Genomic DNA, 27780 nt, shown 5'->3' with positions numbered 1-27780 from the left:
TTTGCACATAGTAGGTGCTTAACAAATACCATTATTATTATTATTCTCTTTCCTTCTCTTTCCCTCCTCTCTCTCTATTGCCGGATTCCATTGCTAACTCTGTCCAGCCCCTTCCCTCCTCAGCACTTCAGGGAGAAGATTCCCAGACATTGTGGATGGATCAGTAATTGAAGAGCTTCGGGATGAAGGTACCGAAGATACCGAGTGGCAAGCAGAGATTTAAGGGGGGCTTTTTAAGAGGGAAACACCAATTCACAGATTCTCCAGTAGGGGGAGCTCTGAGACAGTGGAAATCACGTCCAGATGTGTATGGCCAGATCCTAAGTCTCTCTGTGCTGAGCGGGGCCGGGTTCAGGCAATTGCGCTCCCTGAGGTGGGGAAAAAAGTGGCCACCAGCCCCGTGCCCCGTACTATATGACATTCATTCATTCATTCGATCGTATTTATTGAGTGCTTACTGTGTGCAGAGCACTGTACTAAGCGCTTGGGTAGTACAAGTCGGCAACATACAGAGACAGTCCCTACTCAACAACAGGCTTATGTTCCACCCCATTCTCCATCACATCAAGCCAGGCACCCACAGCTCTCCTCAGTCACAACATTTTGTGGAAAAGCGTTTCACCACTGCCACCTTTTTTATGGTATTTAATAATTATGGCATTTGTTAAGCACTTACTACGTGCCCGGATTATCTTTGTCCAGAAACGCTCTGGGCATATTACTCCCCTCCTCAAAAATCTCCAGTGGCTACCAATCAATCTGCGCATCAGGCAGAAACTCCTCACCCTGGGCTTCAAGGCTGTCCATCACCTCGCCCCCTCCTACCTCACCTCCCTTCTCTCCTTCTACAGCCCAGCCCGCACCCTCCCCCGCTAATCTCCTCACCGTACCTCGCTCTCGCCTGTCCCACCATTGACCCCCGGCCCACGTCATCCCCCGGGCCTGGAATGCCCTCCCTCTGCCCATCCGCCAAGCTAGATCTCTTCCTCCCTTCAAGGCCCTGCTGAGAGCTCACCTCCTCCAGGAGGCCTTCCCAGACTGAGCCCCTTCCTTCCTCTCCCCCTCGTCTCCCTCCCCCCATCTTACCTCCTTCCCTTCCCCACAGCACCTGTATATATGTATGTTTGTACATATTTATTACTCTATTTATTTTATTTGTACATATCTATTCTATTTTATTTTGTTAGTATGTTTGATTTTGTTCTCTGTCTCCCCCTTTTAGACTGTGAGCCCACTGTTGGGTAGGGACTGTCTCTATATGTTGCCAATTTGTACTTCCCAAGCGCTTAGTACAGTGCTCTGCACATAGTAAGCGCTCAATAAATACGATTGATGATTGATGATGATGATGCCAGGCACTACACTAAGCCCTGGGGTAGATACAAGCAAATCGAGTTGGACACAGTCCCTGACCCGCATGGGGCTCACAGTCTCAATCCGCATTTTACAGGTGAGGGAACTGAGGCCCAGAGAAGTAAAGTGACTTGCCCAAGGTCACACAGCGGACATGTGGTGGAGCCAGAATTAGAACCCATGACCTGACTCCCAGGCCTGGGCTCTATCCACTACACCATGATACTACTTAAGCGCTTACTACCTGTCAAACACTGTTCTGAGCAGTGGGATAGATACAAGTTAATTAGGAGGGCCACAGTCCCTGTCCCAGATGGGGATCACAGTCTAGGTAGGAGGGAAAACAAGAGAACTAAGGCACAGAGGAGCTAAGTCACTTGCCCAAGGCCACACAGTATGCGATTGGCAGAGCCAGTATCAGAACCCATGTTCTCTGACTTCCAGGCCCATGCTCTTTCCACTGGGCCATACTGCTTCTCACCCTTCAAACACCCTGGGCAGCTCAGCTCCGAGACCTCAAACTTACTCCCTGCTAATGGATCACTTCCATCCAGGGTGACACACAAACCCGTTTCCACCATCTTTGAGAGGGGTCCCAGCTCCCACCATGCCATGCTCTCAGGCACTTGCTTGCCTCCCTTACTCTCTGAAGCCAGCCCAGCTGCAGAGTACAAGAAGGTATGAAGTCCCAAGAAGTTCACGTGGGGACAAGGAGACGGAGAGGAGAGGGGTTTAGAGGAGCCATTCTGGCTTCAAAGGAGCACACAAATAGATGGACAAGCCAACTTGTGAGCCCAGGTCAATGACAAGGTGATCGGAACATTTCCGAACCGTCTCTTGTTCCCAATCTCCGACGGATGCAGTGACAGGTCTGTCACTCTCAGAGCCAAGAGGTTCATTTCGAGCCTCCAAAACAGCAGCATTGTTAGATCAAAACACTGAAACTGGCCTTTGATGTTGGCTCCCTAGATCCACTGATTTATTAAAGTCACACCTCCTTGATTTTCTTTTGTACAAACATAACCTAAAGAACAAAATTAATATCAGGTTTGAATTTTGTTTTCCACAATCATCTAACTAGAGGGAAGAGTGGAGCCAAAATGGCTTCCTGATCCCCCACCCTCCACCACCCACGCTCCACCCAGGGATCAAAATGTCTGCTCTGGCTCCATCTGGGAGCTCCCTGCCATAGCAAGGCATGGTGGGGGTGGTGATGGCGGCAACCACCACGATAAACAACCTCTCTCTTCCACAGACGTTTTTCTCTCTTCACCAGCCTAGGGAAACGAAAGGGTACCCAAGGCTTTTCAATGCTGCCACCATGGCCTTTCCCCCTTTCCCACCCCGACTAATCGCGTCCCCAGTACTCGCCCCTGGTAGGAGGGAGGCAAGTTTGCTGTCTGCAACTGTGGGCTTTCCAACTCCAGCCCTCTCCCTGCTCCCTTTTTTGATGCCCCTTCCCCAGTCTCTAGGGTGCTTTGGGATGGCAGGGTCAGTGGGGATGGGCAGGGAAAGGCTCCAGGGCCCCCGTCTCATTGCCGAGCCGGTAGTGGCTCTACATTCAGCCAGATGCCATTCTCGGTCCGAAGGATCAGCTCGGGCTTCCGTCGCACCTTCTTGGTCCTGTCCACGACTAGCTTGAAGCGCAGGAGAGTCAGGGCCACCACCACCTTCATTTCTGACATGGCAAAGCTCTGGCCAATGCAATTCCTGCAAAAGGAGGAGGAGGAGGTGGGCCAAGATCTTTCATTAATAATAACAATAACGACGGCGGTGGTGTTTGTGAAATGCTTCCTACGTGACCAGCATTGGGTTGGAAAAGAGATAATCAGAACAGTCACCATCCCTGTCCCACGTGAGGCTCACAATCGAAGTTGGAGGGGGAAAGGGCACCGCTTTCATATCACCATTTTACAGATGAGGAAACTAAGGCCCAGAGAAGTTAAGTGACTTGCCCAAGGTCACACAGCAGGCAAGTGGCAGAGCCAGAATTATATCATTATGGTATTTGTTAAGCGCTTACTATGTGCCAGGCACTGTACTAAGTGCTTGGGTGGATACAAGCAAATAGGGTTAGACACAGTTCCTGTCCCACATGGGGCTCACAGTCTCAATCCCTATTTTAAAGATGAGGTAACAGGCACAGAGAAGTTAAGTGACTTGCCCAGGGTCACACAGCAGGCAAGTGGCAGAGCCAGAATTATATCTGTGATTGCGTGGCTCAGCGGAAAGAGCATGGGCTTTGGAGTCAGAGGTCATGGGTTCAAATCCCGGCTCCGCCAACTATCAGCTGGGTGACTTTGGGCAGGTCACAACTTCTCTGTGCCTCAGTTACCTCATCTGTAAAATGGGGATTAAAATTGTGAGCCCCTCCGTGGGACAACCTGATCACCTTGTAACCCCCCAGCACTTAGAACAGTGCTTAACAAATACCATCATTATTATTATTTCCTCCCCCTCCCCCTGCCTTACCTCCTTCCCTCCCCCCACAGCACCTGTATATATGTTTGTATGTATTTATTACTCTATTTTATTTGTACATATTTATTCTATTTATTTCATTTTGTTAATATGTTTTGATTTGTTCTCTGTCTCCCCCTTCTAGACTGTGAGCCCACTGTTGGGTAGGGACCGTCTCTATGTGTTGCCAACTTGTACTTCCCAAGCGCTTAGTACAGTGCTCTGCACACAGTAAGCACTCAATAAATATGATTGAATGAATGAATATCATTATGGTATTTATAATAATAATGGCATTTATTAAGCGCTTACTATGTGCAAAGCACTGTTCTAAGCGCTGAGGAGGTTACAAGGTGATCAGGTTGTCCCACGGGGGGCTCACAGTCTTCATCCCCATTTTACAGATGAGGGAACTGAGGCCCAGAGAAGTCAAGTGACTTGCCCAAAGTCACACAGCTGACAATTGGCGGAGCCAGGATTTGAACCCATGACCTCTGACTCCAAAGCCTGTGCTCTTTCCACTGAGCCACGCTGTATTTGTTAAGTGTTTACTATGTGACAGGCACTGTACTAAGTGCAAGGGTGGATACAAGCAAATCAAGTTGGACACAGTCCCTGTCCCACATGGGGCTCACAGTCTTGATCCCCATTTTATAGATGAGGTAACTGATGCATAGAGAAGTTAAGTGACTTGCCCAAGGTCACACAGCAGACAAGTGGCACAGCTGGGACTAGAACCCATGACCTGACTACCAGGTCCATGCTCTATCCACTGCACCACTCTGCTTCTCCAATGAGAACTAAGATCCTCTGACACCCAGGCCCAGGCTCTTTCCACTAGTCCACGTTGCTGTTCCCCACCCATCCTTGCCAAACCTCAGACCAAAGAAGAGAGTTCATCTGTGGGGCCAGGGCTAATGGAGAACACCAGCAGGAGCTCTGTGGTGGTGTCTTTTTCCAGTCAGTCAGCGGTATTTACTGAGTGCTTACTGTACTAAGCTCTTGGAAGAATAATGCTAGTAACCGCTAGTAACCTGCCCACAAGGAACTTACAGTTTTAAGGAGCTTCTGATAAGAAGCCCAGATTCCCTGGTCCAGGCTCCTATTAACTGCTCTATAGCTATAGCCACTATTCAGGAATCAATCAATCAATCAGTGGTATTTTTAGGAGCAGCATGGCCTAGTGGATAAAGCACGGGCCTGGAGTCACAAGGACCTGGGTTCTAATCCCAGCTCTGCCACTTGTCTGCTGGGCGACCTTGGGCAAATCACTTCACTAGGCCTCAGTTATTTCGTCTGTAGAATGGGGATTAAGAGCCGGGATTAGAACCCAAGTCCAGGTATTTATTGAGCACTTACTGTGTGCAAACCACTGCACTGTACAATGCAACAGAGCTGATAGACACATTACTTTCACCATCCCCCCCCCCCCCCCAAATCCAATCGTCTGAGGGAACAGGGGCACACCCAGTCCTGAGCTAACAAATGCCCCTAAAAGTGGAAGAAATAAAAGTGGAAGAAAGGATTTGTGAGACTGTGCAGGACTGGGGCCTGCGGGGTTTACCTGGGTCCGGCTGAGAAGGGCACATAGGCCAGTGGTGACCTCTGCTGGGGGTTCTCCGGGTCAAAGCGGTACGGGTTAAATACCTGGCGAGAGACACAGTGACTAGAGCTAGGGACATGGCAACACACCGGCCCCACACCCAGGGGCCCAGTGAACCAGAAGGAGGGACCCACAGCTTCACTAAAGCCCAATCGAGGGGCCCGACTGGGTGAGGGGTTGGTGGGAGGGTCCCACTGGGCAGGACTCATCACTAACTCTGCTGAGGACAGCTCAGAGTAGGAGGTGGGAGGTCAGACTAGGTGAATCCCTGAGAAAGCAAACCCCAGAGAAGGGAGGTCAATGGCCTGTCTTAACACAGCACTAAGTGGTTTAACACACAGCCCAGGTCTCCGCCCACCATCTTCTGCCAGAGCCCCAAACGATCCCGGTTTCACTATATCTCATTGTATCTCGGTCCAACTGAGACTGGGAGAGAGGGGGAGCTGACCAGGGGGTGAGAGGAAGAGGAGAGCAGTGTTACCTTGGGTTCCGGCCATACTGCCGGATTGTGGTGGGTCCCGTAGATACTGACCAGACAGATGGTTTCTGAAGGAGAGGGGTCAATCAGACATACGAAAGGTGGGCGGGAATGGCGAAAAGGGAGTAAGGTGGGGGTGAGGGAGCAGGAAGGAACTCCGGAGATCAAGTCCTTTATCGGTTCCAGTGCCATGGCCTCATGCCACGGGGAGAAGTCCATCTCCCTGCTGAGGTCAGCAACCCTCCTGCCCCTGGTCCTCAGCAAACTACCCCAGCCCTGCATTCGGGAGATCCATTCTCCTTCGCTGCGGGGGATGGGGTAGTTTTCACAGGAGGCGCAACTTCAGGTACACAGATCCTGGGCTGGCTCCTCTCCTGCTCCTGGCAACTTGGAGGCAGGGGAGGCAGCAGACAGTACCTTTGGGGATGACCCGTCCATCTGGAAGCTTGATGTCCTCGGTGCAACGGCGGGAGATGAGGGTGACGGGGGGATAGAGGCGTAGGCTCTCTTTGATGCACATGGTGATGAAGGGCATCTGGGTCAGATCCTCCCTATGCCAAATAAAACAGTATCCTCTCCTGTCATCAGTCGGCTAGCCCTAAGTACTCACCTGGCTCCGGTCTGGGCCAAAGTCTGACAACCTCTCCAAAGGGCCAGGGCACTCGAGGTCTGAAGAAATCCCTGAGCTTACTCAACCCCTGCCCCGCATCAGATGTAGGTTAGGTCACTATTAGTAGACAGACAGAGCTCGTTGTGGACAGAGAATTTGTCTGTTTGTTATATTGTACTCTCCCAAGCACTTATTACAGTGCTCTGCACACAGTAAGTGCTCAGTAATAATAGCATTTGTTAAGTGCTTACTCCACGCAGAACACCTGTAGTTTCCATTCAGTACCACAGGGCGGCAGCACTGGGATGGATTATTTTTCTGTCAAGTAGGTCCCGGCCTGGGGTTCATTCATTCATTCAATCGTATTTATTGAGCGCTTACTGTGTGCAGAGCACTGTACTAAGCGCTTGGGAAGTACAAGTTGGCAACATATAGAACATATGGGGTTCCATTGGTAATGGTATCTAGTAAGTGCACCCTGGCACTAAGAGCTGGAAAAATCCACCAGAAACAAAAGGCACATTCTGACCTCTTGTCAGCTATTTTGATCAATCTTACAAAAAGCATGCATATATTAATGACTGTCCCCCCCCCCCCCCCACTCTGGACTGTAAACTCATTGTGGGCAGGGAATGTGTCTGTTTATTGCTGTAATAATAATAACAATGGCATTTGTTAAATGCTTACTATGTGCAAAGCACTGTTCAAAGCGCTGGGGGGATACAAGGTGATCAGGTTGTCCCACGTGGGGCTCACAGTCTTCATCCCCATTCTACAGATGAGGGAACTGAGGCACAGAGAAGTGAAATGACTTGCCCGAAGTCACACAGCTGCCAAGTGTTGGAGTCAGGATTCGAACCCATGACCTCTGATTCCAAAGCCTGTGCTCTTTCCACTGAGCCACGCTGCTTCCCTGTACTCTCCCAAGTGTTGAGTACAATGCTCTGCACACAGTAAGTGCTCAATAAATACTATTGAATGAGTAAATGAAGCATCTGAAACCATCAACAGACCTGAGCTCTGGCATTAAATGTTTACTTGTGGCAGAGCACTGTACTCAGCACTTGGGAGAGTATGATACAACAGAGTTGGTAGACACGTTGCCTGCCCACAAGGAGCTGACAGTCTAGAGGGGGAGACAGCAGGCTAACTCCACACTTAGAAAGGGCAGAAAGGCCCAGAGATTTCTTGCTCTTCCTCCTGCTCCCACTATTTATTTTTATTATTAATAATAATAATAATAATAATAACTATGGTACTTGCTAAGTGCTTACTCTGTGCCAAGCACTGTGGCTGACAGAAGATCAGATCAGACACAGTCTCTGTCTCACATGAGGCTCACAGTCTTAATCCCCATTTTACAGATGAGGTAACAGGCACAGAGAAGTTAAGTGACTTGGCCAAAGTCACACAGCAGACAAGTGGCAGGGTCAGGATTAGAACCCAGGTCCTTCTGACTCCCAGGCCAGTGCTCTATCCACTAGGCCATGCTGCTTCTCAGTATTATAAATACTTTTTGTCTGTTCACCCTTGTAAGCTCCTTGATGGCAAAGAACATGTGTCTTGCTTCTGTTGTAATGATAATGATTTTAATTATCAATGTACTTGTTAAGTGTTCACTATGTGTCAGACACCATTCTAAGTTAATAAAATTGGACAGAGTCCCCATCCCACATGGAGCTCACAGTCTAAATAGGAGGGAGAATAGGTATTGACTTCCCATTTTACAGATGAGGAAACAGATGCACAAAGAAGTTAACTGACTTGCCCACGGTCACAGCATGAGAGTGGCAAAGCCAAAATTAGAACCTAGGTCCTCTGTCTCCCAAGCCAGGGCTCTTTCTATGAGGCCACGTTGCTCCTTCCCAAGAGCTCAGTGCAGTGCTTTGCACTTGGCGAATTCTATTGAGGATAATAGTGATGATAGAATGAGTAATCAGCTCATTTCTCAAGAATCCTCCCAGGGGAGAGCTCTTTTGCAAAAGATATCAATCACCTGGTGATACCAGTTAGAGCACAGCCAATTCCTGATGCTAACTAGGAGGAAACTCCAGTAGCATCAGGAAAAGATGGTCCTTATTAAATGTCTGATGAGAATAGGTGTGGGAGGTGGTATTCATTGAGAAGACTGAGGGTCAGCAGGATGGCCTGCCAGGGAAGAGCCTGTGGATGATGAACCACAGAGCAGCCACTCTGAGAAATATAGTAGTGGGTTAAGGCAGGGGGTGGTAACCCTTGGAATTAAGTTAACAGCAAGTTTCAGATGAGGGATAGGTGGTTATTCAGTCAATCAATCATATTTATTGAGAGCTTACTGTGTGCAGAGCACTGTTATTCTCCCAAGTGCTTAGCACAATGTTCTGCACACAGAAAGTGCTTAAATCGGTAAATACCATCGGAATAAATAAATACAGCAGAACTGGTAGACACGGTCCCTGCCCACAGTGAACTAATTCCTGAAGTTAATTTTAATATCTTGTTGTATAACTACTGATACATGTCTACATGTTTTGTTTTGTTGTCTGTCTCCCCCTTCTAGACTGTGAGCCCGTTGTTGGGTAGGGACCGTAACTAGTTGTTGCCGACTTGTACTTCCCAAGCGCTTAGTACAGTGCTCTGCACACAGTAAGTGCTCAATAAATTCATTCATTCCATTCAATAGTATTTATTGAGCACTTACTGGGTGCAGATCGCTGTACTAAGCACTTGGGAAGTACAAGTTGGCAACATATAGAGACGGTCCCCACCCAACAACAGGCTCACAATCTAGAAGGGGGAGACAGACAACAAAACATGTGGACAGGTGTCAAGTTGTCAGAACAAATAGAAACAAAGCTAGATGCACATCATAAATACGATTGAATGAATAAATACGATTGAATGAATAAATGAATGATGCTGTTCAAATCCTTCATTGTGTAAATACCAGTTACTCATTTATAACCCAAGAGGGTGCCAGAGCCATCTGTGTGGGGTTAGGGAGAAGCTGCAGATTCAGAGATTCGCTATTACAAGGACCAGCGGGGCATTTAACCTTTCATCTAACCTTTCTTGACTCAGTGGCCAGCCTGTCGGGTGAAGGATTGGCTAGCTGAACCCCTGATAACTCCTGGGGGTTCCAAATCTTAGAGCCGTGGGATCGTGGCCAGAAACTGCTAGGGCAAACTCGGGGTGCACTCGTGTGGAGCCCCAAGAGAGTCAGTCCCCTCCCTGCCTCTAACTTGTCAGGGATATTATGCTATAATAATGTCTGCCTCCCCCTTTAGACTGGAAGCTCGTTGTGGCCAGGGAACATGTCTACCAACTTCGTTATATTGTAATCTCCCAAGAGTTTAGTAGAGTACTCTGCACACAGTAAGTGCTCAATAAACACGATCAATTGATTGCTAGAAACTGGAATCCAACCTCCAAAGCAACTGAAAAGTCACACTTCAACAGCGTGTTTTCCATTAAGCATTTTGGAGAGAACCCCATAGAAGAACTAGGGAATATTGTTTCCACAATGTGTGTCTGTGTAGACGAAACTTGATGCAGTGTCAGAGGAAACGGTTCTGCTCATGTGTGTGGTGTCAGTCAAAGCATGAGTGCTTTGAGTTTTTCGTAACAAAAGTTTCTTCAAAAGCACAACCTCCACATAGGAGAATTGTCTATACACAAGCCAGTGATGCACTACTAGACACAAAAGTAGACAACCAACTACGAGAAGATGCCGGGGATCTGTATGTAGTAAGACTTGCACCAAGGGCTAACATTTAATATCTGCTGTGTGACCTTGACCAAGTCACTTAACTTCTCTGGGCCTCAGTTCCCTCATCTGCAAAATGGGGATTGAATTTCCTGTTCTCCCTCCTACTTAGACTGTGAGCCCCATGTGGCACCTGATGATCTTGTATCTACCCCAGCACTTAGTACAGTGCTTGACACATACATAATAGTAATAATAATAATAATAATAATAAAGGTATTTGTTATGTGCTTACTATGTGCCAGGCACTGTTCCAGTCCCTGTCCCACATAGGGCTCACAGTCTTCATCCCTGTTTTACAGTTGAGGGAACTGAGGCACAGGGAATTTAGGTGACTTGCCCAAGGTCACACAGCAGACAAGTGGCAGAGCCAGGTTTAGAACCAAGGGCCTCTGCCTCCTAGGCCCATACTCTTTCCACTAGGCCATGCTACTTCTCTAATAGAAGGTTAGCATACCCTTAGGAAAACTGACAGTTTGGTGACAACGGGCATCAAACTTCATGCAAACCCTAAGGTCAATACACTGCAATGGTGCCAGATTTTCCACAGGATTTTGAGACCCAAACCTTTTAAGGAAGGCACATCTGGCTTCTAGGGCAGTTTCATCAGTATCACCTATGAGACATACTCAACAACAAAACGGCAAGGCAGGGTTACCAATAATAAGGTCCTAGAATTAGGCCAGCTCAATAGCTCAATAGCATATCAACATAGAAGCAGCGTGGCTCAGTGGAAAGAGCCCGGGCTTTGGAGTCAGAGGTCATGGGTTCAAATCCTGCCTCTGCCAATTGTCAGCTGGGTGACTTTGGGCAAGTCACTTAACTTCTCTGTGCCTCAGTTGCCCCATCTGTAAAATGGGGATTAAGACTGTGAGCCCCCTGTGGGACAACCTAATCACCTTGTAACCTCCCAGCACTTAGAACAGTGCTTTGCACATAGTAAGCACTTAATAAATGCCATTATTATTATTATTATTATTGACATAATAATATGTTAATGACTGGGTGGGAAATGAGGCAAGGATAGACCAGAGCAGGATACTCAAGCCACTTGTGTACAATGAACTGAAATAAGGCATTCTTAAGCAGGGGGAGCAGAACATCAAGTGTCAGATTACTCATATGTCATTTCAAGAACCCCCGTACCCGAACAAAAGGCTAGGTTCTTGCCAAAAATGTTAACTTCAAATATGAAGGATGGCTATAATATATTTGTTAAGTGCTTACCATGTTCCAAGCACTGGACTAAGCACTGGGGTAGATAATAGTAATGGCATTTATTTAGCGCCTACTATGTGCAAAGCACTGTTCTAAGTGCTGGGGAGGTTACAAGGTGATCAGGTTGTCCCACGGGGGGCTCACAGTCTTAATCCCCATTTTACAGATGAGGGAACTGAGGCCCAGAGAAGTTAAGTGACTTGCCCAAGGTCACACAGCTGACAATTGGCAGAGCCAGGATTTGAACCCATGACCTCTGACTCTAAAGCCCGTGCTCTTTCCACTGAGCCATGCTGCTTCTCTTATAAGAAGCTACGTAGACGATACAAGATAATCAGGTGCTACTTGGGGCTCACAGTCTAGATAGGAGGGAAAACAGGCATTGAATCCCCATTTTTCAGACTAAGGAACTGAGGCACAGAGAAGTTAGGTGACTTGTCCATGGTCCCACAGCAGGTAAGTGGTAGAACCGGGATTGGAATCCAGGTCCTCTGACTCCCAGGCCTGAGCTCTTTCCATTAGGCCACACTGCTCCTACTTAGACAGCTATACCCATTACATCTCTATATACTGTCCACATGTCTCCAACTGATTTTACCAGGCATGTATGGCTCTTTTACAGAAAGACTATGGGGTGAGGTCACTTTTTTTTGTTATTTGTCAAGTGCTTACTCTATGCCAGGCACAGTACTAAGAACTGGGGTAGACACAAGCTAATCAAGTTGGACAGTCCGTGCCCCCCGCGGGGCTCACAGTCTTAAGCCCCATTTTGCAGATGAGGTAACTGAGGCACAGAGAAGTTAAGTGACGTGCCCGAGGTCACAGAACAGACTAGACTGTCAGCTCGTTGTGGGCAAGGAATGTGTCTGTTTATTGTTTATTGTACTCTCCCAAGCGCTTAGTACAGAGCTCTGCACACAGTAGCACTCCATAAATACGACTGAATGAAAAGTGGCAGAGAGGGGATTTGAACCCAAATCCTTCTGACTCTCAGGCCCATGATCTATCCCCTAGGCCATGCAGCTTCTCCGTTGCTGAAACATCATCATAAGGGGTATCTATTTCTTAATATCAGTCTCAGAGAGCAGAGCTGGGATGGTCAGAACAGCTGCTTGATGATGACTGGTCCAAGTTGGCTCTTGAAAAACCCTCCTCACTTAAGAGGCAGTATACACCGCTGTCCGTTTTATGGATGGACGGAAGAGAGGAAGAAGAGGTAGGGAGGAATGACAGGAGGAAAACCTGGAGAAGGCAGATTTGATGCCACAATGGATGACGAAAGGAACTGCCACTGACCATTCAATCTCGTCCGTCTCTCTCCCCTTCATGATTTCTTGGATCTCTTCCCGGCATTTCTCCTGATATTCTGGGTATTTTGCTAAATTAAACAGTATCCAGGAGAGGCCGCTGGATGTGGTGTCATGTCCTGCAGAGGAGAAACCAAGGAAAAACCCAGTGTGAGATTCCCGTGGGAGAGAACAGGCTACCAAGATACAGGGAAGATCAAGATGGCATCCAAATAATTGTCAACTATATTTCTCTGTTTGCTTACGCTATTCGTTAAGCACTTACTATGTGCCAGGCACTGTCCTATGAGCTGGGGTAGATACAAGCTAATCAAGTTGGAAACAGTCCCTGTCCCATGTGGGGCTCACAGTCTTAATCCCCATTTTACAGATGAGGTAACTGAGGCCCAGAGAAGTTAAGTGACTTGCCCAAGGTCATACAGCAGACAAGTGGTGGAGCCAGGATTGCACACCTACTGTTTGTGAGGGACTGCACTAGGCACTTGAGGAACATACAGAAGTGTAAAACTTAGTCCTTGCCCTCAAGGAGTCTAGAGCCTAAAAGATAAGCAGACATCTCCCACAGCCCTAGCTGTTACGGTCTACTTCCAAGGGAGAGGGCCCACTTCCAATCATGTCCACTGCCAACAACTTACGGAATTACTGCCAAATGAGAAAAGAGCTCAGCTGAGATACCCAGAGATCTGCCATATTTACCAGTTCAGAGAACTGAACCGAAAATCTAGGCTCCAACACTGTCTTGCTGTGTGACCTTGGACAACTCATTTAACTTCTCTGTGCTTTGTTTTTCCAAATTGAAGAAAAAAGAATGACATCTTCCTCACCCTACTCATAGGAATACTCTATGTATAATTCAGATAATATATGTCTGAGATTTTTGGAAGAAAGATACAAATAAATTCAAAATGTTTTTACTATTATAGGCCTAATTAGGGAGATGGCAGCTGAATGCTATACCAGGGAAACTAGTAGAATCAATAAATGAGTTTTAGATCAATGAGCACTTACATAAACACAACCTGTTGGGATTTAGATGGTCTGATTTCTGTCAGGGGAAATCGGGCCTTACTAATCTGCTGGAGTTCTCTGAAAGGATCAACAAGCAGGTGGACAGACAGAGGGGAGCCTGTGAGAATGAAACATTCAGATTTTCAAAATCCTTTGACTAGGTTTTCCACCAAAGACTTTTTAAGGAACCATGGACTTGAAGGGGATAGTCTGTCATGTTGGAAAACTAGCTGATCGTTAGGCAACAAAGAGTGAAGAGAGACGGCCACTCTCGAGGTTGGAGACGGGTAAATGGTGGGGTCCCCAGAGAGAGGTGCTAGGACTCGTTTTGTTTAACATCTTCATAAACGATCTGGAAAAGAGGGAGTGTTCAGTGAAATCTCCCAGTTTGCAGATGCCACTGAGCCCTTGCAGAAGATGGAAGGCCGTGAGAATGGGAACAAACTGCCAGAAGGTCTCCTGGAGCTGAGAGAGCGGCCAGAAAAAGGCAGACAAGCTTCAGCATGAACCCATGCCAGGGGACGCCCCCAGGAAGAAATAATCCAAACCACAACTCCGGGATGAGGGTCTTGGAGCTCCCAGTCATGACTGAGGAAAGACATCTCCGTGTCTTGATTGACTGTTCTTTTACAACATCGGTCCAGTGTGGTGCAGCAGCCGGACAGGCCAACCAAATGCTGGGCACCATGGGGTGGGACGGGGGCGGGGGGAAGAGGGGGGAGAGGAAACTCTATCAAAGGCCAGGTTTGCCCCCGTATTAGCCCTGGGGCGCCCACACCTGGAAAGCCATGCGCCACCCTGTTCACTGCCTCTCGTGGAGGACATAGCATGGGATGGAGAAGGCACAGGGGAAGGCAACCAGGGGGATCAGGGGAATGGAGAAACTTCCATATGAGGACAGCTTGAAGAGATCGGGACTCTTCCATCTGGAAAGCAAAAGACTGACAGGGGACGTGCTTGTTTTCTAAATATCAATAAGGCCATTCAAAATACATCACTCCCTTTCTGAAAAACCTCCAGTGACTACCCATTTCTCTCCACGTTTCTTACCTATTTCTTCTTCAGCTTGCACTCTTCACTCCTCCCAAATTAACATCTTAACTGTATCCCACTCTCAATTCTTCCTCTCCAACCCACTGCTCACAACTTTCCATCTGCATGGAACTTCCACCTAGCTCAAATATGCCAAACCACATCCCTCCCCACCTTCCAAGCCTTCCTAAAAATAATACTACTAATAATAATGGTATTTATTAAGAATTTACTGCATGCAAAGCACTGGGATAAATGACGGGGTAGATGCACAATATGAGATAATGTGAAGCAATGTGGCCCAGTGGAAAGAGCACTGGGTCCCTGGAAAGGAGCAGGCCCTGGAGCCTTAAGTTTCCACCCCACTGTTTCCGGTGCTCCTTGGGGACGTCTGATACTTACCTTCAAACATAAACGTATCGGCTTCTGCCCGGATGTCTTCATCAGACAGATACTTCCCCTCTTCATCCTGCAACAGAGAGACCCTAACAGTTGGTAACAGCCCTCCTCTCTGTCTGGGAACAGCTCAATCAGGGGCCCAGAGTCCAGCATCCCATCAATGCCCTTGTTCCCAGAACTGATGGAATTAGGATTAGGGACTGAATACTCGAGGGGCAGAAACACACCCCATCCTCTACTCCGCAGAGCTCTAGTTCTGGGTGGTTTTCAGGTGGAGGGGGCGCTGGAAGCAGTAGGCGGGGGGCTGAAGCTGGGGCTCATTGGGGTAAAGGGAAGAAATAGCCAGCTGGTGTGTGATGAGACATGATTGGAGTCTGCCAACAGGAATCAGAATAATAATAATAGCATTTATTCAGCACTGTGTGCTAAACCCCGTACTAAGGGCTGGGTAGATGCAAGATAATCAGGTTGGACACAGTCCCTGTCCACATGGGGCTCACAGTCTAAATCGAAAGGACAACAGGTATTGAATTCCCATTTTGCAGATGAGGGAACTGAGGCACAGAGAAGTGAAGTGACTTGCCCAGGGTCACACAGCAGACAAGTGGCAGAGCTGGGCTTAGAACCTAGGTCTTCTCACTCCCTAGCCTGTGCTGTTTCCATTAGGCCACGCTGCTTCTCATAGAGACCTGGATGATGCCCGGTGAAGGGAAGAATCCTCTCTGCTCCCCAGATTTTACCAACAGGCTACCCCTCCCTCAGATCAGCCTCCAGGCTCCACATCTACCCTGCTGACCCCACACACCTTGGCCTGCAGCAATACATCGATGAAGTCCAAGGTCTTGCCCTGCTTGGACTTGAGCCACGCCTCAGCTCCCTGCTGGTTGAGGGCATGCCGCCGCTCCTGAATGACTTCAGTGGTAAAGTGGTGCACGATATCACAGGCCTGTTGGAAGCGGCGCCCATCAGCTGTGCGGTAGTAGATGAAATTCAGATGGTGGTGCAGTCGGTACTGTCGCTTCACGACCAGGGCACTTAGCTCGATGATGGCCGAGATGTAGTCGCTCATCTTCCTACCAAGCAACAGGGGTGGGAGGAAGGCGAGGAGGAGGAGGAGAGTTTATATGTAACCATAGTGGTGGGGAAACTGACACACTAACTAGGTCCAACATGAAGGTCACCAATTCCATATGAGAAGCTGAAGAGGGGAAGCACCATGACCTGGTGGCAAGAACACAGGACTGGAATACCTGGGATCTAATCCCGGCTCTGCCACTTGTCTGCTGCGTGACCTTAGGCAAATCATTTACCTTCTCTGGGCCTCAGTTTCCTCATCTGTAAAATGGGGTCTCAGTTTTCCATTCTCCCTCCCCCTTAGACTGTGAGCCCCATGTGGGACAGGGACCATGTCTGATCTGATTGCCTTTATCTACCCTAGCGCTGGGCACATTATAAGCACTTAACAAATGTCCAAAACAGAGCTCCTTATCTTCCCTCCCAAACCCTGTCCTCTCCTGGACTTTCCCATCACTGTGGCTGGCACCACCATCTTTCCTGTCTCACAAGCCCATAACGTTGCCATTATCCTTGACTCCTGTTTCTCATTCAACCCGTCACCAAATCCTGTCAGTTCCAACCATCACATCGCTAAAACCCGCCCTTTCCTCTCCATCCAAACTGCTACCAAGTTAATACAATCACTCACCCTATCCCACCTGGATAACGATATCAGCCTCCTTGCTGACCTCCCAGCCTCCTGTCTCTCCCGGCTCCAATTCAAACTTCACTCTGCTGCCTGGGTAATTTTTCTCCAAAAATGTTCAGGATATGTCACCCCCGCCCCCCGCTCCTTAAAATTCTCCAGTGGTTGCCTATCCACCTCCGTACCAAACAAAAACTCCTCACCATTGGCTTTAAAGCATTCCACCATCTTGCTCCCTCCTACCTCACCTCGATTCTCTCCTTCTACAACCCAGCCCACATACTTCACTCTTCTAGTGCTAACTTTCTCACTGTGCCTCAATCTCACCTGTCTCACCACTGAACCCTGGCCCACGTCCTGCATCTGAGATTGTCTCTGTTGCTGAATTGTACCTTCCAAGCACTTAGTACAGTGCTCTGCACACAGTAAGTGCTCAATAAATACGAATGAATGAATGAATCTGGCCTGGAACGCCCTCCCTCCTCAAATCTAACATTTACTCTCCCACTTTTTAAAGCCTTACTGAAGGCACATCTCCTCCAAAAGGACTTCCCAGACTAAACCCCACTTTTCCTTATCTCCCACTCCCTTCTGCGTTACCCTGACTTGCTCCCTTTGCTCTTCCCCCCTTCCAGCCCCACACCACTTATGTATATATCTGTAATTTTATTTATTTGTATTGATGTCTGTCTCCCCAGTTCTAGACTGTGAGCTCATTGTGGGCAGGGATTGACACTGTTTACTTTCCCAAGTGCTTAGTACAGTGCTCTGCACACAGTAAGCGCTTAATACGATTGAATGAATGAACAAATACCACAAGTATTATTTATTATCAGGAGAGGCTACCCCAGGCTCAGGCTTGTCAAACTTTTCCAATTCCAAACAATCACAACTGTGAGATAGAAATGGCTTTGAAACTGGAACACTCATATTTCCCACACAAGGAAAGAAAAGAGAACCCACTCCTGAGAGAAGGCATTTTATTGGGTCCGCACCAGACCATGATGAAAGAGTTTCTGTCTGCAGTAGGGCTACTCCACTGCTTTAGAGAAGCAGCATGACATGGTGGAAAGAGCACAGGCCTGGAGTCAAAGGCCCTGGGTTCTAATTCTGGCTCCATCACTTGTCTACTGTGTGACCTTGGGGCAGTCACTTAACTTCTCTGTGCCTCAGTTTCCTCATCTGCATAATGGGGATTCAATCCTAATCCCTCCTGTCTAGACTGTGAGCCCCATGTAGACAGGGACTCTGCCCAACCTGATTATTTTACATCTACCCAGGGATTTAGAACAGTGCTTGGCACATAGTAAGTGGCACAAACTTAATAATAATTCCACCAAGGTTCTGGGTGATAGAATCTCTCCCACCCCAGACAGCGGATCTCTGCCGGTGAGCCCGTGAGGGAACCAGGATGGATGGAACTGGGCATCTCAGAGGAACAACTCACTCTTGACAGTCGCTGTTGTAGCTGAAGACACATTTCTGCAAACTGTCCAGAGTCATGAGGCTGACGTGTTCAAACATGTCTAGGGAGACAACAGCCCCTGCAGACAACCGCCGCCACTTGGCCTGTGAGAAAGAAACCTGCATGTTGGAGCTGAGCACACCTCATGACCCAGAGGGCTCTCGAGACTGAAAACTGGCAGGGCGTGAGGGTGAAATGCTTCAAGAGAGGGTGGTTCTTCAAGTACAAAGGCAATTCGGGAGGGGCTTCCTGATAGCAGTGATCGGAGGGGCCAGAGGGAGAAAGCGAGTGGCACTCACGTGCATGATGTCCGTGCACTGGTTGAAGATCTTCATGTAGGGCTTGAGGATATCAAAGTGGAAGGCCGGGGTGAGCATGCGGCGGTGACGGCCCCATTTTTCCCCTCTGCTCAGCAGCAGCCCGTCTCCTGGATGGGACAAGGCCAGTGTAAGCAGAATAAACCAGAGCACCCCTTCCATTGTAGGCATGTGGCCTAGTGGGAAGAGCCCAGTTCATTCATTCATTCATTCAGTTGTATTTATTGAGCACTTACTGTGTGCAGAGCACTGTACTAAGTGCTTGGAAAGTACAAATCGGCAACATATAGAGATGGTCCCTACCCAACAACGGGTTCACAGTCTAGAAGAGGGAGTCACAGTCTAGAAGGGGATGACCTTGGGCAAGACTAGTCACTTCTCTGGGCCTCTGTTTCCTCATCTGTAAAATGGGGATTCAATAGCTGTTCTTCCTCCTGATTAGACTGTGAGCCCCAGGTGGGACAGGGACTGTGTCCGAACTGAATACCTCGCAGTGATTGGGACAGTGCTTGGCCCGTAATAAGCACAGCAGATAAATCACAATTGTTCTCATCATCAAGCAGCCTTATTGGCAGGAGAGATGTACCACCCCCAAAAGCCACTGCTTGAAAGATCTCTCCGAGTACCCAGTAGGCAGGGCTAACCCCCTCTCCTAATCAATCTGATGCAACCTCCCTGGTCACCCTCCCTCCCTAAGCATCTGAAGAAATGCTCCTCTCCACTATGGCAGAGATCCCACCCAAGGCAAGCCCCCTCCACCCTGGATCAGGACCCTTCCCACTCAACCCTTTTCACTCACCAAGCCAGGGTCTCAGGAAACCATAGAAAAGTTCATCCTTAGGAGCTACGGCAGCTGTGGGGAAAGAAGGGGTGGCCATTGGCACAAAACTCTAGATCAGTGTGTTCCAAAGTAATCTCTACACTCCCTGGCTCTGAGTATTTCCTCCTTTTCTCAGTGTTGACAATCTGGGTCAGTGATACTAGGCAGATGAGAGGGAAGAGAAAATTAATACAAAACGTTTTAACCAAGGGTAAGAATAATGAAATTTGAACTTGAAAATTCCTTGACAGTAGACTGTAAGGCCTTTGGGGCAGATGTAGATCAATGTGGTGGTCCTAGTTTATTTCAGGCACTTGGATATGAGAAGCAGCGTGGCTTAGTGGATGGGGCCTGGGCGTCAGAAGGACCTGGGTTCTAATCTCAGCTCCACCACATGTTTGCAGTGTGACTTTGGGCAAGCCACTTCACTTCTCTGAGCCTCTGTTATCACACCTGTAAAACGGGGATTGACAGTATGAGCCCCATGTGGGACAGGGACTGTGTCCAACCTGATTAACTTGTATCTACCCTAGCACTTGGAACAGTGCTTGGAACATAGTAAGCACTTAACAAGTACCATAATTATTATTATTAGGCCTTAGGGATAATCCTTGAATAAGGGGATCATTCATTCAATCACATGTATTGAACACTTACTGTTTGCAGAGCACTGTACTAAGCACTCGTAAAGTACAATCCAGCAACAAATAGAAACAATCCCTACCCAACAATGGGCTCACAATCTAGAAGGATCATAATAATGGAAGCTCAAAAGTGAGGCCTGGAGTGTGTCCAAGGGCAAGGCTTCCAGGGGTTGGAGCTGTAAAGGTAGGAAAGACAAAAGGATAATAATAATAATGGCATTTATTAAGCACTTACTATGTGCAAAGCACTGTTCTAAGCGCTGGGGAGGTTACAAGGTGATCAGGTTGTCCCATGGGGGACTCAAAGTCTTAATCCCCATTTTATAGATGAGGTAACTGAGGCACAGAGAAATCAAGTGACTTGCCCAAAGTCACACAGCTGACAATTGGAGGAGTCGCGATTTGAACCCATGACCTCTGACTCCAAAGCCCGGGCTCTTTCCACTGAGCCATGCTGGATAAGGGACCAATGAGTCTCAGAGCCAGAGGGAAAGAAAAAGCAGACACAGATAAAGAGAAGAGTCACAGAGAAAGGAAGGCCAAAGGGTGGGGCGGGGGTGGGGGGAGAAATGAGGGACAATCTCTCTCTCTCTCGCCCTGTTCTTTGCCTTCACCTCTGCTTTCCGGTCTGTATCAGTGGGGCTTCCCACCCCCAGCTCTATCCTGGAAGTTTCCAGAACGGCCAGAACTAATTCTCGGTGGCCGTGCTGGATATCTCCAGGAAACAATCAGGAAATAGTCATTTCAGCTATGACGGCAGCAGCAGGTTGTGGCAGAGGAGGTGGAAGAGGAAAGAAGTAGAGAAGGTAAATGGGGAGGAGAAGGAGAAAGAGGAAGATGGGAAAAGGAGGAGGAGGACTAGGCTGATAGCTTCTTCCTCCACAGCTCCACTTTCCTGTTCCACTGTCACCAACACTGTTGGATCCCTTCCCACCAGCCCAGTTGAAAGCAGGAACCTAACAGGTCCTTGCTGTTGTCTTCTGCTGTCGAGTTGTGTCCGACCCATAGCAACGCCATGGACACATCTCTCCCAGAACACCCCACCTCCATCTGCAATCATTCTGGTAGTGTTTCCAGAGTTTTTTGGTTAACATACGGAAGCGGTTTACCATTGCCTCCTTCCGCACAGTGAACCTGAGTCTCCACCCTCGACTCTCTCCCATGCCGCTGCTGCCCAGCACAGGTGAGTTTTGACTTGTAGCAGATTGCCTTCCACTCGCTAGTCATTGCCCAAGCTAGGAATGGAACGGATATGCCTCTGCTTGACACTCCCTCCCGTAGTCGAGCCTGGCAGAGTACTAGAAACTCTCCAGGTGCGACCCTGAGAGGTGTAATGGGTCCTATGAGAGGCATTTCTGGTGATGGGACAGAATCCCCACAAATCATGACCACCCCAAGGCTGACCTGTTGCATTATCCTAGGTGTGACCTCATACTCTAGAAGATCAGAGCACAGAGAGAGCACCTCTTCCTACCTCAGCTCCTTTCCTCTGAAATTTTCCAGCAAGATGCTCCCAAAGAATCATTATGGCTTCTGATTCTATTGTCCTCTCCCAAATGCTTTACCTGGAGAGGGTGGAGCACTCCAGAGAGCCAAGAGTCTCACCAAGATGAAGCTTGGCCACTACACAGAGGTGGAGAGGATTTTAGCCTCAGGGTCAGAAGCAATCAATCAATGGCATTTGTTGAGTGCTTATTATCTGCAGAGCACTATAGTAAGTGCTTGGGAGAGAGTACTGTGTGAGCTTGGGCAAGCCACTTCACTTCTCTGGGCCTCAGTTACCTCATCTGTAAAATGGAGATTGAGACTGTGAGCCCCCACATGGGACAAGGATTGTGTCCATCCCGATTTGCTTGTAGCCACCCCAGCGCTTAGTACAGTGCCTTGCACTTTGTAAGTGCTTAACAAATACCATTATTATTATTATTATTAAAATACAAGCGTGTTGGTAGAAGGGGAAGAAGAAGCATGGCCTACTGGAAAGAGCATGGGCCTGGGAATCAGAGGACCTGGGTTCTAATCTCAGCTCTGTCTATTGCTTGCTGTGTGACCTTGGGCAGGTCACTTAGTGTCTCAGTTTCCTCAGCGGTAAAATGGGGATTCAATACCTGTTCTCCCTCCTACTTGGACTGTGAGCCCCATGCAGGACAGGGATCATCATCATCATCATCAATCGTATTTATTGAGTGCTTACTATGTGCAGAGCACTGTACTAAGCGCTTGGGAAGTACAAATTGGCAACATATAGAGACAGTCCCTACCCAACAGTGGGCTCACAGTCTAAAAGGGATGGTGTTCAACCTAATTAACATATACCTACCCCAGCACTTCGAATTTAGTAAGTACTTAAATGCCTTAAAAACGTCTCCTGGATTCTATTCCTGCTCCCTCCTTGACTCATCAGGTGACCATGAGTGACGTCTGCTCTGGGACTTGATTTCCCCAACAGTGAACTACGAAGAGCAGTCCCAGACCTGTCCTTCCCTTGCCCAACTCTCCTCTGTACGGTGCCACTTGCAGCCTTCCTACTGTTCTAACTGTGGGATAAGTGCTCCTTCTGCTGCCTGGTCAAGGAGGCTGCCTCTTGTTACCTTAGCCAGGGTCCTGGGTGGGTTCTGCAGAATCAATATTCATTCATTCATTCAATCATATTTATTGAGCACTTACTGTGTGCAGAGCACTGTACTAAGTGCTTGGGAAGTACAAATCGGCAACATCTACAGTCCCTACCAAACAACAGGCTCACGGTCTAGAAAGGGAATAGTAATGGCATTTTTTAAACACTTACTATGTGCCAAGCACTGTTCTAAGCACTAGGGTAGATACAAGGTAATCAGGTTGTCCCACGTGGAGCTCACAGTCTTAATCCCCATTTTAGAGATGAGGGAACTGAGGCCCAGAGAAGTTAAGTGACTTGCCCAAAGTCACACAGCTGACAAGTGACAGAGGCAGGATTAGAACCCACTACCTCTGACTCCCAAGTCTGGGCTCTTTCCACTAAACCACGCTGCTTCTTGATAATAATAATAATAATGATAGGGGTATTTGTTAAGCACTTACTATGGTACATTTTATGGTATTTGTTAAGTGCTTTACTATGTGCCATGCATTATACTAAGCACTGGGATAGATGCAAGTCCCTGGCCCACACAGGGTTCACAATCTAAGAGGAAGAACAGGCACTGAATCCCCACTTTAATAATAACAGTAATAATGATGGTATTTGTTAAGTGCTTACTATGTGCCAAGCACTGTTCTAAGCACTGGGGGAGATACAAAGTTATCAGGTTGTCCCAGGTGGGGCTCACAGTCTTAATCCCCATTTGACAGATGAGGAAACTGAGGCACAGAGAAGTCAAGTGACTTGCCCAAGGTTACCCAGCAGGCATGTTACAGAGCCAGGATTAGAACCCAGGTTGTCTGACTCCCAGGCCTGAGCTCTTTTCACTAATAATAACAATGTTTTTTGTTGAGAAGCAGCATGGCTCAGTATTATTATTATTATTATTATTATTATTATTATTATTATTATTATGTGTCAAGCACTGTTCTAAGTGCTGGAGCACTTTTCTGAGCACTAGAACTCTACCCTGAATACAGAGGCCTCTACTGGGTATGGAATTCTAACCAAAAGGGATTAAGAAAGCAGTAGGAAGCTTATTCCTGTAACCCTCCCTTCCTGGGAACTACATTTCCCTAGATTCTGAAGGACATTGTTTGTCTCCCCCTTCTAGACTGTGAGCCCGCTGTTGGGTAGGGACCATCTCTATATGTTGCCAACTTGTACTTCCCAAGCGCTTAGTACAGTGCTCTGCACACAGTAAGCGCTCAATAAATACGATTGAATGAATGAATGAATGGAATCCCCTGGAAGGCTGGCATTTTCTCAGAGGAGGTGGGACCAGCCAATATGAGAACAGGAGGCATGCAGGCAATCAGCCATGCAAACAGCTCTTAAATTCAGGGGAATCAATCAATCGTATTCACTGAGCACTTACCTTGTACAGACCACAGTACTAAGCATCTGGGAGAGGACAATACAACAGAGTTGGTTGACATGTTCCTTGCCCACAAGGAGCTAACAGAGGGGGAGACAGACATTTACATAAATTATGGCTATGTACATAAGCACTGAGGGTGGGGTGAATATCAAGTGCTAGGGAAGCAGTATGGTCTAGTGGATACAGCTTGGGCCTGGGAGTCAGAAGGACCTGGGTTCTAATCCCAGCTCTGCCACTTGTCTGCTGTGTGACCTTGGGCAAGTCACAATTTCTCTGTGCCTCAGTTACCTCAACTATAAAATGGGGATTAAGACTATGAGCCCCATGTGGTACGCAGACTGTGTCCAACTTGGTAAACTTGTATCTATCCCAAGCACTTAGAACAGTGCCTGGCACAGAATAAGCGCTTAACAAATACCATAAAAAAGTGCTTAAAAGGTACAGACCTAAGAGCATAGGCAATGCAGAAGGGAGAGGGAGTAGGGGATACAAGGACTTGGACAGAGAAGGCCTTTTGGAGGAGATGTGATTTTAATAAGGCTTTGAAGATGGTGTGTTTTTTTTCTATGGTATTTGTTAAGTGCCAGACATTATACTAAGTGCTGGAGTAGATACAAGCTAATCAGGTTGGTGAAGTGGGGAGAGAGTTACAGGCCAGAGGAAGGATGTTACGGGCTTCTGCTTTCTCTCCCTCTCTGTTTTGCTCTCCTTTTGTCTTTCCCTTTCCTTCTCCACAGCTCTGACTGGCAGTTGTCTCCCTGCATAAGATGAACTGTGAGTATTGTACAAGTGTCCAGGCCCAAAAAAGCTTATATATAGATTCAAGCAGGAATAACTATTGAAACATTTTGTAACAGGTTAAATTTAAGAACTTAGGTCCAGCTCATCTCTCCCCTTCTACTTTCATTTTGTATTAAAACTAAATTCCTTGGTCTAAGATTTATGTTGTCCTGGTTCTTCCACCATTAGCCCTGATACACTAGCTTTCACAAAACCCTACATGGATGATATCTGCAATCCTGTGGTGTGAAAGCATGATATGAAAGATTCTGAAGACCTTGAAATCTAACACTATTCCCGCCAAAGAGGCCTAAAGTTAGTTCTGTGAGGTGTGGGGCAGAGAGGGAGTAAAGAGTTGAAAACGAGGAGGAGAGAAGGGACGGTGGAGAAGAGAGAAAGCAACCAAGGGGGCAAGTAGGAAGCCAGAGGAGCTAGTAGGAAGCCAGTGGCTACAGGGAAGTCAGAGAGGCTATAATAGGAAGCCAAAGAGCTTAGTAGGAAGTCAGAGGAGTTATAGCAGGATGCCAGAAGGGCTGGTAGGAAGCCAGAGAGTCTATAGTAGGAAGCCAGAGGGGCTAGTAGGAAACCAGAGAGGTACTAGTAAGTCAGAGGGACTATGAAATGATTTCCTGATGTCAAGACTAGCCTGCCTCCTACTAGGGGCTAGTAGAAAGCCAGCAGCTAGAAGGTGAGCCTCCAGGGACTGCACCAGTGACCTCTAGTGCTTAGTACAGTGCCAGTGCTTAGTACAGTGCCTGGCACATAGTTAAGCTCCTAAAAATACCATTATTATTATTCCCCATCCACACACAGCTCAGTATCACTGGAAAAATATGGAGACCCACCTATGCCTCCCACAGTTATCCCTTGCATCTGAGACTCTGGATGTGAGTTTAGACTGTAATCTCCTTCTGGGCAGGAAGCATGTCTACCAACTCTGTTACAGCCTACTCTCCAAAGTGCTTAGTACAGTGTTTTGCACACAGTAAGCACTCAATAAATACTATTGATTTGATTTGAGGTTGCAGGATCCCCAACCACAAAGGGGTAATTGAGGGGTGTAATGTGGCCAGATCCACAAAGAGGTTAGAAGTTGAAAAGCAGAGTGGCCTCCTGGAAAGAACCCAAGGCCTGAGAGTCAGGGGACCTAGGTTCTTATCCCAGCTCCACAACTTACTATCTTTATTATTATTATTATTGTATTTGTTAAGTGTGTACTATGTGTCAAGCACTGTTCTAAGTCCTGGGGAAGAGACAAGTTAATCAGGTTGGACACAGTCCCTGTCCCACATAGGGCTTGGGTTCCTGCTGGGTAAGTCGCTTGACTTCTCTGAGTCTCAGTTTCCTCATCTGTAAAATGGGGAAGAAATATCTTTGACCTCATGTGGGACAGGGAATGTGTCCGAACTGATGATCTTGAATCTACCCCAGTGCTTAGCACAGTCCTAGGTGGCTCAGTGGAAAAAGCACGGGCTTTGGAGTCAGAGGTCGTGGGTTCAAATCCCGGCTCTGCCACTTGTCAGCTGTGTGACTTTGGGCAAGTCACTTAACTTCTCTGTGCCTCAGTTACCTCATCTGGAAAATGGGTATTAAGACTGTGAGCACCATGTGGGACAACCCGATCACCTTGTATCCCCCCCGCCAGTGCTTAGAACAGTGCTTTGCACATAGTAAGTGTTTAATAAATGCCATTATTATTACTATTATTACATAGTAAACACTTAAATCCCATGATTCTTATTATTATCATTACTGTGGAGAGACCAAGTGGACAGTGCCATTTGACTGGCACTCAGAAACAGGGGTGCAGGTCAGGTGAAGCATTCTGTGAGGGACTGAGAAACTGGTGATCCCAGGCCTCTCACAGACAGGAAATAGAGAGGATGACAAATGCCAAGAACGAGGAAACATGGTCCTCGGGGCTCCAACCCAGGTGGGGAAAGGGCAAGTTACTATACCTGAGGCCCCGACCAGGGGCTTGATGTAATCGGGGTGCACCAGCACCAGCAGCGGCAGGAAGGGCCCCATCCACACCAAAACCACGTGGAGCAGAGAATTCAGGACCTCCACCTCATCCCGTAGGCCCGTCTCATTGGGCAAGAACTACAATCGAGCACAATATGGACCAAGGTGAGAGAGCAGTGCTGATGCAGCAGCCATCTTTGCCTCTAGCTTTCAGTCTGTGTACCCAGGAGCGAAGACAAGGGTAAAAGCTGAGCTGGGGGACAGCTCAGGCCCTCACAGGCCAGTCCTCTTTCCCCATGTCCTCTGAGTCTTGCCACCACGGCTGCTGTCGGACAGTCTGGTGATTCCCCCACCTGACAGCCTGGCCACTGGCCCCTGCCCTTGTAAGTGACCGAAATGAAAATCTACTCTTTATGGCAAAAGTCAAGGTTCCATTAAGGTCAATGAGACAACAGGAAGCAACAACCTTCTGAGGTCCTGGCTATAGTCACTGTGGCCCCTCTTTTCCCACCCTGATTTCACCACTCCCAAATGTCCTACCAGCTCTCCACTCCAGCTCCAGGCTCTCTAGGGAGTGGACGAAAGCTCTTACCTGTTTCCCTAGAAAACGTATTACTCAGAGATGAATCATCTGTTTCACGTCTCTCTCTAGCCCTGGAAAAGTCATGAGCATGATCCAGGACCTGAGTGCCATCCCAGCAAATGTCCTCCTTGAGTGTCTAATTTTCTGTCATTGGAACTAAATCATTCAAACCTCATCTGACTGTATCAGCCTCCTCTCCGATCTCCCATCCTCTTGTCTCTCCCCACTTCAATCCATACTTCACGCCCCTGCCCGGATTGTCTTTGTCCAGAAACTCTGAGTAACTCTGG

The 27780-nt window shown here is 47.9% G+C and overlaps 1 protein-coding gene and 1 non-coding gene across 2 annotated transcripts in view; both read right to left on the bottom strand.

Annotated features, from left to right (window-relative positions):
• Positions 1-2335: 2335 nt before the first annotated feature.
• Positions 2336-27780, bottom strand: part of LOC119950323 (cytochrome P450 4F22) — a 54522-nt gene continuing 29077 nt past the window's right edge. Inside the window, exons 3-13 of the mRNA XM_038772616.1 lie at positions 26901-27045; positions 19497-19550; positions 18680-18807; positions 18363-18484; positions 16019-16286; positions 15217-15283; positions 12764-12893; positions 6312-6445; positions 5898-5962; positions 5378-5460; positions 2336-3063 (exon numbers count right to left, since the gene is read on the bottom strand). Coding sequence (XP_038628544.1) covers positions 2886-3063; positions 5378-5460; positions 5898-5962; positions 6312-6445; positions 12764-12893; positions 15217-15283; positions 16019-16286; positions 18363-18484; positions 18680-18807; positions 19497-19550; positions 26901-27045 — 1374 coding nt within the window. The 3' untranslated portion in view covers positions 2336-2885. The remainder of the gene's footprint in view (positions 3064-5377; positions 5461-5897; positions 5963-6311; positions 6446-12763; positions 12894-15216; positions 15284-16018; positions 16287-18362; positions 18485-18679; positions 18808-19496; positions 19551-26900; positions 27046-27780) is intronic.
• LOC119920276 lies at positions 21355-21492 on the bottom strand. Its single transcript, XR_005448033.1, has one exon. It is a non-coding gene; the product is annotated as a small nucleolar RNA SNORA7 (small nucleolar RNA).

This window comes from Tachyglossus aculeatus, chromosome X1 (genome assembly GCF_015852505.1).
Source record: "Tachyglossus aculeatus isolate mTacAcu1 chromosome X1, mTacAcu1.pri, whole genome shotgun sequence".
Taxonomy (NCBI): Eukaryota; Metazoa; Chordata; class Mammalia; order Monotremata; family Tachyglossidae; genus Tachyglossus; species Tachyglossus aculeatus.
This window is presented reverse-complemented; position numbering and strand designations above follow the sequence as displayed.